Source organism: Ranitomeya imitator, chromosome 10 (assembly GCF_032444005.1).
Source record: "Ranitomeya imitator isolate aRanImi1 chromosome 10, aRanImi1.pri, whole genome shotgun sequence".
Classification (NCBI taxonomy): domain Eukaryota; kingdom Metazoa; phylum Chordata; class Amphibia; order Anura; family Dendrobatidae; genus Ranitomeya; species Ranitomeya imitator.
In genome coordinates this window covers 23,942,152-23,955,135 of record NC_091291.1, presented here as the reverse complement: position 1 = coordinate 23,955,135, position 12,984 = coordinate 23,942,152, and the positions used below count along the sequence as shown (strand labels likewise).

Sequence of the window (12,984 nt, the reverse complement as noted above, 5' to 3'; positions counted from 1 at the left end):
GTGGGGATGGAAGCCTCTCTACTGTGCTGTTCTTTAGGTTCTTGCTGCATTAAGCTCTCTTCAAGTCCCTATCTCAGTCTGTCCTTTTGGTGGAACACTACCCGTATGGCAGGCAGCTTGAGCCTTTTCCTGATGTCACTCTCTCGTGGTGATTCCGGGCTCTCTAGTTGCTGCTGTGCCTTTGGGCGTTAGATGTGGACAGGAGACCTGCAATCTCCTGTTCTCCAGATTCAGTTGCGGGGCATGCAGTTCCCACACAACCACGGACTCCGGTGTCCGGTCTGTTGCACTCAGTCCTGGGGTGATCTTAGTTGTAGCTCCTATCCCCAGCTTATCCTCACTTGCTTCCTCCTCCTTCACTGTCTCACACTAACTGACTTACCACGCCTCCAGACTAGAACTTATCATGGAAGTGACCCTGAAACTGAGTTTAGAGCTCCCCCTTCTGGCCTGGAGTCAGGAAAAGTGTTGTATGCCAGTGTTACCTGTTAAGGGGATCCCTTCTTGCTTCCAGGCATGGCATCATCCCCTTTGAGGGGCATGAGGACTTCTGGGGTGCCGCAATATTCTTTGATGAAAATAATCTGGTTTCAAAGGAATGAATGAAAACTCACATGTAAACAATAGATAATCTGAATAAACCTGATGAGTGTTTTCCTTTTACTGTGTTCTTTTTTTAGGAGAAATTAAGAGCGCGGTCTTGGAGAAATCCTGTGGAAGCATCTATAACTGCAGTCATCCGGCGACTCTGACCACAAAGGAATTCCATGTGAGAGTGACCACAACCTGCTGTGCTGAGAACTTCTGCAATAATGTCACCATCAACTGTAATTGCTTTACAAAGCTTTTTAACTTATTTTTTTTCTTGAAACAAGAATGTGTATGGAGTGGGTGAAATAATTTATTGAGTTGCATGTTGCCTTATATTGTTACGGAGATAATTGTTGGGTTTCTCTCGGCCATGCCTCACGCACTTCTGTAGCCTGGAGATAAAAGCTTGTCTGAAACATGACTACAATCAGTCTTGAAATCAATCTAAACTGCCTATAACTGGAGGGGGAATGGAACAACCAAAATAATGCCATCCTTCTCCAATAGTTGCAAAACTCCAAATTCCAGGAGGGCCTGCCTGTTGGAGCAACATCCCACAAGAATAAAATTGCAAAGCACTTGTAAAAACATGGAGCTTGGAAGTTTAACTCTTCTCAAAAATCCTCTCCGTTTTCAAGGAGGAGACATTTTTTTATTCTGTTTTGTACTGCTTATTGGCTAGGTTAGTGGCCACTGTTGCAGTCTGTCATTTGTGGAAGAAGGGTCCATGACTACTGGGCTCCAGCACCAATAAATGAGAAAGTTATAAACATAACTTTTACTGTACAATTAAAAACATAGTGAAAAACAGCAAAAAAGACTAAAAAAAAAAAAAAGAATAAGGATCTATAAGCTTACGCGTTTCTGGTTAACAACCTTTATTCATAGCTGTTAAAGCCATGATAAAGGGTTGCTAACCCGAAACACGTAAGCTTAAGGATCCTTAATCTTTTTTTTTTTTGGCTTTTTCTCACTATATTTTTAATTGTACAATCAAAGATATATTTTCACATTTTCTCATTGGGTTTGGAGCCCACTCTTCATGGACCCTTCTTCCATTTTTGACCCGGGTACCAGCCTAGTGTGTTCATATATTCCCTGCACCACACCCCGACCAAACAAGGTCTACCATGGTTCCTTGTGAATGCAAGTGGTTTTTTTCACATGTAATTGTCCTTCCTGGAAGGTGTGTGGATTAACTTTCTTTTTTCCACTAGTCTATAAGAGGTGGCCGGTCTCGTAGGCAAAGAGTGTAGCGCTACAAACCCTTAACTTCAGAGCTTGAAGGCTCTTCTCCAGAGCTGTCTGAGATCAATGGATCTGGCCAGCTTCAGTACCACTGTGCTTCTCTGTTGCTGGAGAGGTAGCGCTGCATTGCAGAGTGCACAATTTGGGCTGATGGACCAATCGGTCAATCAATCAGGAGATACTGACACCTGGCAAGTAGGAAACCGGGAGACAGTAGATTGGTCCGCTCTTCAAGACCCATGTTGAAGCCCACCATTGATGGTTGTTATTCGAAACCTCCTCTTAAACTTTGAGTCCTGGAAGTGTCCATTGACAATGCTGGTCCTTAAAGTCTTACTAATATCCAACATGTCTATCACCTTATTTTTACCATTTGTTAAAACCAGCAGCACCACCAGACTTTATGGCCACTCAGACTTTAGTGGACCTCTTGGTCTTTGGCATTTTCCAGATAATATTTAGCTCTGATTAGTATTTGTAGCTTGGAAAAATGTGAAAAATCTCTTTAACACTAAAGACTATTGTCTGCATTACTTTCCGCATTGCTCGAGTTTTATAATGCAAAGTTGGGACACTTGTGAAGCTTCTCTAGGTTTATATTAAAGATATGGTGGAGGTTTCACTGTCATACAATAGGTATCTGAGGCAGCTGACTACCTCTTTACTTTTCCAAGTGTAATAGTATTGTTATTTATAGAAAAGTAGACCATATTTTTTTTCAATGTTCTGGATTATTCTTCTTTTCTAAGGAATGAAGATAGTTTAGGAGAATTGAAGTTTAGAGTTAAGGGTAAAGGACAATAGAAGTAGGATTAGTAGTAGATTTTATTATGAAAAATAGTAAGAATAACTTTTGATGACCTTTTTAAGCATTTTACTATCTGTAATGAAAAAAGCTCGATTACTTTAGACATAAAAGTTTGAGTTTTTTATTTTAAACTTATTTTTTTTTAATCTTAGGGAAGCCACCAAATTCTACCAATAATGGGATGACCTGCCCATCATGTTTTTCAAAAAGTTCTCAAACCTGTGATGTGAAGACCCAGGTAAACTGCATAGGAGATGAAAACCATTGTGTTCAATATTCAGCCAGCCGAGAACAAGGTAAGTGGTTTCCAGATACATCATTTGTGGTTGGGTTTCTCCATCAAGTCTTTTCACATTCCCAATATTGACAGCTTGCTGCTTTCTCCTCCTCTTCCAATATTTTTTCTTATGATATTGATTATCATTAGCAATTGGTTAGATTTTTGCAACTTCTTTATCTCAACACCTATAAGACATGGCTAATTAGGAAGACCAGATACCAAACATGCATGACACCGGTCCACTGGAATCAATGCTAAGCTCCAAGTAGCCAAAAAAACATACTTCTAGATGTAGCACTATAAACCACTGGGCTCAAGACTAAAGATTGAAGCAGCTTTAAAAACAAAAATCTATTGGTAAGCTGTGACACTTTTTACTACTCATGGACTGACCGTGATGCGGAGTGGTCAAGATGTCCAAGGTCAAAAGTCGGAGAGGTACATTACAGACAGAGGGATAAGACAAATAGATACTCAGGGGCAAAGTCGGGGTCTGGTAACTAAAGTCAGAATACGTCAAAGGCAAAAGGGGACATTCAAACCGGCAGTCGAAAGTCAAATCCAAGGTCCAGCAACAAAAGATCAGAATATCAAAATACAGAGCAAAGAGTAAGCACCACTGAGCTGAACCTACAATTGGCAATGATCTGACATTGCCTGCAAGTAAAACTGCCTGGCTATGTTCTGGACACCCAAACACGACACTGATAGCCCAAAACGCCCCTGGTATCCATAGGACATTTGAGCTGTCACTCACAGAGTCTCTAGAACAAAGAAGGTGGTGGAATCGTGACATAAACCTGATATAATCCTTTTAGAAACACATTTCTTCGTAACTTTTTTACAAGTGACCAACATTAATTCAAAAAGTTGAATTCCCCTTTTAGCACTTTTAACCCTTTAATTAGAAATGACTCTTTACTCGTTTCCAGTGTCATTAAACAATGTAACGCAAAATGACTTACTTTTATCATTGGGAACATTTTGCAAGATCGGTAACTCGTCATTGTTTTCCTAAATTGGTCCCCAGAGGGAAGTTTCTTGGCTGTTCAATACTTAAAAATTCCTTAACTATCCCATATGTTTTCGAAATTTAGATTTGGTTTTAATTTTTGCCAAATAGGAACTCTCTGTATACACTGAAACAGTAGGGTTGATGTTTTGTAGGAAAGGGCGGATGCCGGAAGTTCAGTTACGTGTCCAAGCCCTTGATGCTTATTTTGTTTTGTTTGTTTTTTTTAAATTAAGTTTACAAATTGACATTTATCAATCTTCACATACGAAAAGTTGGAGGATGCAAATCAAACTTCAAAAGGATAAAGTCGTCCAAAGTTTTGGCGCATGATAAGTCCTGCAGAAAAGGAACATTAGGGAAATCCTATTCATTCTGCTAAAAGAACTTATGATCAGGAAATCCATTAAGAAGAATTACTTCTTATGTCTCGTAACGCAGTAATGTCACTGGGGAGAAAAACTGTTTAAACTAGAACCAGAGATTCTATGCGTCAAGTCAAACAAGAAGATGAATCTTATGAGAAAGGATATGTTCCATCCCATAATGATGCCAACACTAAAGACTGTCTTCTAAGTTTTGACCTGAGTTACATAGTTTAGATGACTAAACCCCAATGTTTTCTTACCTACAGTAACTACACGATGTGTCTCCACTCTCCACATATAATTAGTACTGTGGATTTTGTAATACTAGCACTAATTGTGTAATGTTTTCGCTAGAATATGACATAATAGAATACACTTTAAAAGTCATCTATAAACTTCAATAATAATCATTTATTTCCTAAGTTGTTGCTCATATATAGTTTTTACCTCATATCTTCAAATAAATATTTTTGTCCAATGAGCACAATATTATACTAGTTATATTCCTGATCATAGTGGCAGTATTATAGTAGTTATATTCTTGTACATAGGGGCAGTATTATAGTAGTTATATTCTTGTACATAGGGGCAGTATTATAGTAGTTATATTCTTGTACATAGGGGCAGTATTATAGTAGTTATATTCCTGATCATAGGGGCAGTATTATAGTAGTTATATTCTTGTACATAGGGGCAGTATTATAGTAGTTATATTCTTGTACATAGGAGCAGTATTATAGTAGTTATATTCTTGTACATAGGGGCAGTATTATAGTAGTTATATTCTTGTACATAGGAGCAGTATTATAGTAGTTATATTCTTGTACATAGGGGCAGTATTATAGTAGTTATATTCTTGTACATAGGGGCAGTATTATAGTAGTTATATTCTTGTACATAGGGGCAGTATTATAGTAGTTATATTCTTGTATATAGGGGCAGTATTATAGTAGTTATATTCTTGTACATAGGGACAGTATTATAGTAGTTATATTCTTGTACATAGGAGCAGCATTATAGTAGTTATATACCTGATCATAGGAGCAGTATTATAGTAGTTATATTCTTGTACATAGGGACAGTATTATAGTAGTTATATTCTTGTACATAGGGGCAGTATTATAGTAGTTATATTCTTGTACATAGGAGCAGTATTATAGTAGTTATATTCTTGTACATAGGGGCTGTATTATAGTAGTTATATTCTTGTACATAGGAGCAGTATTATAGTAGTTATATTCTTGTACATAGGAGCAGTATTATAGTAGTTATATTCTTGTACATAGGGGCAGTATTATAGTAGTTATATTCTTGTACATAGGAGCAGTATTATAGTAGTTATATTCTTGTACATAGGGGCAGTATTATAGTAGTTATATTCTTGTACATAGGAGCAGTATTATAGTAGTTATATACCTGATCATAGGAGCAGTATTATAGTAGTTATATTCTTGTACATAGGGACAGTATTATAGTAGTTATATTCTTGTACATAGGGGCAGTATTATAGTAGTTATATTCTTGTACATAGGAGCAGTATTATAGTAGTTATATTCTTGTACATAGGGGCAGTATTATAGTAGTTATATTCTTGTACATAGGAGCAGTATTATAGTAGTTATATTCTTGTACATAGGGGCAGTATTATAGTAGTTATATTCTTGTACATAGGAGCAGTATTATAGTAGTTATATTCTTGTACATAGGGGCAGTATTATAGTAGTTATATTCTTGTACATAGGAGCAGTATTATAGTAGTTATATTCTTGTACATAGGGGCTGTATTATAGTAGTTATATTCTTGTACATAGGAGCAGTATTATAGTAGTTATATTCTTGTACATAGGAGCAGTATTATAGTAGTTATATTCTTGTACATAGGGGCAGTATTATAGTAGTTATATTCTTGTACATAGGAGCAGTATTATAGTAGTTATATTCTTGTACATAGGGGCAATTTTTATTATAAAAACCAAACATAAATACAATTATAATAAAAAACAAAAATCACCCAGAATTACAAGAATTACAAAACACAATTCACTTTGGTCATATATACACAAGTACGACATAATCAGATCATATTGATACATAAATTAAAGTGTCCACACCTGGAGGTAGAAGAAAATTAAACTAAACAAAAAAAAAAAAAAGTCATATCATATTTTCTAACTGAATTTAACATTCCTCCATAGCTTAATATTTCTCGTACTCCTTCCAACTTCTAGCAATTTTATCCACCGGAGTTCTGACATTACCTGACCAGCCGCAGCGGTGTGATCGAACAGCTCATTGTGCAGTGACACCCGGGTTCTCATGTGCCAATGATAGTATTTAATGACGCTTATTATAATGTACATCGTCTCTCTGTCGATGTTACTAACAGTGGAGGGGACACCATAGATTATGTCAGAATACTTTAGAGTCCGCAGTCTGGGGATTCTTAGATTATCAGACACTTCCTCCCAGATCTTCCTCCCTCCCCAGCAATCACATATAAAGTGCTCCATAGTCTCCTCCTGCTGACAACCAAGGGGACAATTCCGATCGGCGACACTCAAGTGCTTCAGGTTCCCCCTGACAAAGAGCCGACTATGCAGTGAAAGCCAAGTGACATCAAACAGTTTAGGAGGAAGTCTTTTCCCGTTTAGGAACCTAAGGCTTTCCTGCAGGGTGGTGGTGACACAATCTCTCAGGGCCAGTGGAGAGTAGAAGAAAGTCCTACATACATGAGCATACAGGTCTCTTCTCGTACTGCTCTCAATGTAAGACTTCTCCAGTCCCCACCTCCTAACACACTTCAGACCATAGTCCAGATACTGGGGGAGGTGGTCACCTGTCCATCTCCTCCTCTTGAGACTGCCGCCTCGCACCCAAGATTCTGCAAAAGGCAATATCCAGTACCTGATACTATTTACCCACAGGGAGCTACTGTTTGAGTCCATGTTCCCAAAATTTACCTTTAGAAACAAGGAGTCAAAGAAAACCCTTGGATTCAACATATCCAGCCCACCCTCTCTCCGCCGTAGGTACGTTATTCCCCTCTTTATTAGATTCAACCTATTCCCCCACAAGAGCTGGAAGAACAGGCTGAAGAGCCTCGCTGAGAAAGATTCTGGCAAAGGGAAAATGACAGAGACATACAAGAAAACAGGGACCAGATAAGTCTTCAACATTGCGACCCTTTCTCTGTAGGTCAGCCTCCAGTTCTTCCATCGCTGAACCTTTGCATTTCCGGTTTCCAATTTCTCCTCCCAATTTAGCGTGGCATTATCATCCCTTCCAAATTTAACCCCTAGGATCTTAATATGGGTGGAGGCTTTGGCAAACTGCCGCAGATCATAGCTGGGATCAGTATCTAATGTCCACAGAGCTTGACTCTTCTCAAGGTTGACCAGAGACCCGGAGGCCTCTGAGTAACTTCTGATAGACGAAGATAACATCTGCACCTCTCGAGGATTAGAGATCACCAACATCACATCATCTGCATAGGCAACAACATTCAAAGGCAAGCAATGGGGGACCGGCACCCCCTGAAAATCACACTCCTGCAGTGACCTCAGAAACGGGTCTAGGGCAAAAACATACAGGAGCGGACTCAGTGGGCAACCCTGTCTCACCCCTGCCCCAACTCCAAAACTGTCACCCTGCCAACCATTAATCAGAGGAAAGCTCACTGCCTCTCTGTACAATGTCTTCAGCCAATCCACAAATTGTCCCGGAATACCGTACTTTGACAAAGTGGCCCACAGATAGTCATGATCAACCCTGTCAAAGGCTTCAGCCTGGTCCAGACTAACAATATATTTCCCACACCGCAGAGCTTTACATCTCTCAAACATCTCCCGTATCGAGATGACTGCTCCAGAGATGTTCCGCCCTTTTACTGTGCCAAACTGAGAGCCTGCCAACAGTGCTGGGGACAAACAGACTAATCTAGAAAACAGGATCTTTGCTAGAATCTTCCTGTCCACATTCAAGAGGGCAATCGGCCTCCAGTTCTTGATGTCGCTTGGCTCTTTACCTTTAGACAGCAGAATCAACGAAGACACTCTCATGGATGGAGGCATCAGGTGATTTTCTAGACAACTTTTATACACATCCACGAGGATTGGAGCCAGGAGGTCTCTGAATTTCCTATAAAATTCTGCTGTTATGCCATCTGGACCTGGTGCCTTCTTCAGATGTAATTTATCAATAGCCTCCTTAACTTCCTCCACCGATAACTCTGCTGTCAAAGGAGAAAAGTCCAGATCATTAGTATCAGGCGCAGGAGTTGCCTCCAAGAAATGAGCCATCTTTTCTTTATCCAAAACTTTCCTCTGAAACAAGTCAGCATAGTAAGATCTCACCACCTCCAGGATACCCTCCCGTGAATCCTGCAATACACCCTGGAAGTCAGTGAGACCCGTGACCATCTTTTTTACTACCCTCTCCCTGCAATTCTCAAAGGGATCAAGGGCCCCTAAAGACCCATAATCCCGTTCAAGAACCAGGGAGGTATACCTACTATACTGATACTGCCTTATCTCAGATTTCAGTCGGTCGATCTTCACTTTGTCATCCCCGCCCGCCGAATATAGTGACTCCAATTCTTTACGCAGCTTTAGGTACTGGCTGTACTTATTCCTCCCTTTATTAACTGACAGTCTCTTTAAGAAGGATCTGATATCCTCCTTGACGTCCTCCCACCAGTCAGTCATGTTGTCATAGAAGTCAACCCTATCTAGATGAAGCTGGATAAGGGAGTAGACACGACTCTGAACATAAGCATCATCCAGGAGACTGGAATTGAGCTTCCACAACCCTCTACCGATGTCTGGACGGTTAGAGGTCCCCAGACAGAAACACAAGGCGAGGTGATCAGAGTAAGGGACGACCTTCTCACTCAGGGTGTCAACAGCCTCAGTAGGACTCACAAAAGCAAAATCTATCCTACTGCTCCTGTTGGAACATGTATATGTGAATTTTGGCTGTCGACCTCCCTGTGCGAAAATGTCAGTCAGTCCAGACTGCATTATAATGTTATGTAGGACCTTCCCGTCCCTGGTCACTGTCCTGCCCGAGGAACTGTCACCTGATGTCAGTATGGCGTTAAAGTCCCCTGCCATCACCACCGGAAGAGAAGTGAAGAGGTATGGCTTAACGTTATTAAACAGCTGGATCCTGTCAGTCACTGTCTGTGGCCCATAGATGTTAATAAGCCGGAGTCGCCTCCCATGAATAGTGACTTCCAGGACCAAACATCTTCCCATGACCACCTCCGTCATCCTATGCACAGTCACATCATTGGTGTTAAACAGGACAGCGACTCCGGCGTAAGGCTCCACAGCCAGTGACCAGAAAGAAGGACCGCACCGCCATTCCCTCTCAGCCTCTCTCATAAGCCCCAGAGATGTCAGTCGTGTCTCCTGCAGGAAAATGACATCGGTGTCCAGATGTGTGAGATGTTCATACACCACATGTCTCGTCCTCCTTGCTTTAATACTGTTGACATTACTTGATGTTAGTGTTAATGAGAACCCCTCCATCACAACACAATAGAGAAGGAGCACAGTAACTGCCATCATCATGAGTCAGGGATGTTCTGTCCACCACCGGTGTCCATGTCAGACTCTACCCGAGGGTCTACAGATAAGGGCTTCCGCTTTGACGGAGGGTGGTCCTCTATGTCCCTGTCACACTCTGCATCAACTTTCCTCAACTCTGTCTCATAATCGTCATCATTAGACTCCGATAAAACCCCATACTTGTTGGACACAACCATCACTCCTGCAGAATTCTGAACCTTCTTAGTAGCACTCTGACGGGCGTCATATTCTGCCTCAGGTATACGGGAGGAGGTGCTCTTTTTCTTCCTTTTATTATGATTAACGCTCCAGTCATCAGATTCAGACAGTGATGCTGAAGGGGGGGCTACCTGAGGCTGCTGGACCTCCATGTTCCCCTCTGCACCCTCTATACCCTGCTTCTCTGGTGTTACATGAATGGACTCCTGGTGGGCATCTGGGCTGGTCACCATCTCTCCTGAAATTAAATCCTCCCCCTCATGCGCCCCTGCCACCACATCCTCATCCTCCTGAGCCTCTGCCCCTGCCAGTACAGCCTCATCAGGGAAGACCCTGCAGATATTATGCCAGGCGTCTGGACAGTCCCTGTGAGGGTGGCCCATCTTACCGCAGAGGTTGCACCTAACATCCCGGCAATCCACAGCGACATGGCCGATATCCCCACACAGGCTGCACTTCACCACCGTACAGGCGTTGGCCAGATGACCTTTCTCACCACATTTGAAGCACTTTCTGGGCTGCCCGGGGTAATAACATCTTCCCTTCTCCCTCCCAATGAAGAAGGAGTTGGGTAAATGGGCAGTAATATTATTAAATTGCCGCAGTTTAACCACAGCTTTCCACCCCATTGTCCAGATACCATCCTCATCTCTGACCTTGGAGAGTCCAGAGGCGAGGTCACAGTGTCTCCGGAGCCAAACCTCGATGTCCTGTGGGGGAACGGCCTCATTCCAGAAGGTGATGTTTACCATGACAGTGTCCGGCCTGGAGATAGGAACCAATATAAACTTATTCCAGCCTTCAGCATCTCTGAACCTGGGGTAATTGGACCAGAACCTGTCCAGGTCACACTGCAGCTTGAAGCTGACCTCGTAGCCCTGTCTGTCCAGAAGATTGGACACCGCCAGTATCTCGTTTGCCACAAACCCCATCTGGCCGCATAGCAGCTCTCTCACCACATACCTGCGCTGTGGCAGATCCTCCTTGGCACCTATGTACTTAAACCGCACCACATTAATGCGCTTAAAAGTCTGGCCGGTATATCTGGCGCTGGAAGTGAAGGATGGGGCGCCGCGGCTCCAGGCATTCCTGGGGGGCACCTGCCGGGTCACACTGGGCCGACTGACAGGGAGAGGGTCTGCAGCAGGGGGGGCTGCCACACCTTGTGGACTAGATGGTAATGGGGGATAGTCACACATATCATGCATATTATTATTAGCAGCATCATTATCAGACAGTGCCACGTTCATGACAGAATGTGAAGCCCCAACCCCCGACCCCATGGGCACAACATCACCAGCCCCAGTCTGTGCCTCAGCCTCAGCCTCGGCCTCATCAGCACAAACAGTCTCACAAACACTGTCCTGCTCCTGCATGGGGCATTCTGGGACCTGTGGTGCCTCTGCTGGAGTCTGAAGTGTATGATCTTGTTCACACTCAGCTGCCTCAGCAGCACAAACAGTCTCACAAATACAGTCCGGCTCCTGCGTGGGGCATTCTGGGACCTGTGGTGCCTCTGTTGGAGTCTGAAGTGCATGCTCCTGTTCACACTCAGCTGCTTGCTGCTGCAGTTTTTTTCCTTCCTGGAAGCAGAAGCGGGCAGCCTGTAACACTGGCCGTGTCCGCTGCTGGGGGGTCCTGCTCTCTACAGCACAGTCCTGCTTATAGGAGGCGAACCGCTCACGGTTCCTGTAGGTCTCCGCCAGGGGCCCCATGCCCTCCAGCACAGATTCAATGTCCTGCACCACACTTGCCAGCTGCACCCCCAGTGTGTTCAGTCTCAGGTCATACACATCATTACTGGCAGGGTTAGTGGTCTTTAGACTATAGATAAAGTCTACCTCCATTTGCAGCGCTTTTTTTTGCTGCTGTAACTCACCCAGCTTTCTGACAAGTCCCGGTATCTCGTCCGCTAGCTGCAGCTCGGGTGCACGCGCCGGCTGCACAGGTTTTGCCTTCACCACGGGTGCAGGGGCTTTGAATACAGACTTGTGCGGTTCCACCACAGATGGCTTTGTGGCTCCTCGGCTGGATGCCGGCTCCGCAGCAGGTTTATCGCTGCCACCTGACTATGACCGGGTGCGTCCTGACAGCGCCATACTGCCATGTTGCTGTAAGTTCTCCTGGATGGTCTGTCTTTCCAAAGACGTCCGTCTCTGCCTGGATGCAGGAGAGGTGATCTGCACACCTGAGACCGATCTCACCTGAGCTTCAGGCAGGGGCTGCTGACTGACCGGGGAGTTACAGGGCTTCATACTGTGCTGTGGAACATCACTCACCAACACTTTACCTTCTGGCTTCTTTGCTGGACTTGGAGTAGATTTTCCTCCCAAAACTTTACTTGCAGGTTTTTCTTCCTTCACAGAACTGCTGCAGCTTTGGCCGCTGCATTCACTGGTCTCACAGTGGCTTTGGGATTAGCATTCCCATTCAGAGAGGTCTGGGAGCCTTGTCCCAGTGTAGGCCGAGAAGCCTGGGCCTTGCCTGGGGAGCTTCCCTGCCCAGGGTGGCCCCTCCCTGGGCTTGCTCCAGACATCAGGAGAGCTACCAACACACAACCTCACAGCTAGGAGGCAGTATTATAGTAGTTATATTCTTGTACATAGGGGCAGTATTATAGTAGTTATATTCTTGTACATAGGAGCAGTATTATAGTAGTTATATTCTTGTACATAGGGGCAGTATTATAGTAGTTATATTCTTGTACATAGGAGCAGTAATATAGTAGTTATATTCTTGTACATAGGGGCAGTATTATAGTAGTTATATTCTTGTACATAGGAGCAGTATTATAGTAGTTATATTCTTGTACATAGGGGCAGTATTATAGTAGTTATATTCTTGTACATAGGGGCAGTATTATAGTAGTTATATTCTTGTATATAGGG

At 43.1% G+C, this 12,984-nt stretch overlaps 1 protein-coding gene across 1 annotated transcript in view; it reads left to right on the top strand.

Moving 5' to 3' along the window:
* Positions 1-12,984, top strand: part of LOC138652005 (phospholipase A2 inhibitor and Ly6/PLAUR domain-containing protein-like) — a 36,548-nt gene that overhangs the window by 19,024 nt on the left and 4,540 nt on the right. Inside the window, exons 3-4 of the mRNA XM_069742683.1 lie at positions 681-827; positions 2,800-2,943. Coding sequence (XP_069598784.1) covers positions 681-827; positions 2,800-2,943 — 291 coding nt within the window. The remainder of the gene's footprint in view (positions 1-680; positions 828-2,799; positions 2,944-12,984) is intronic.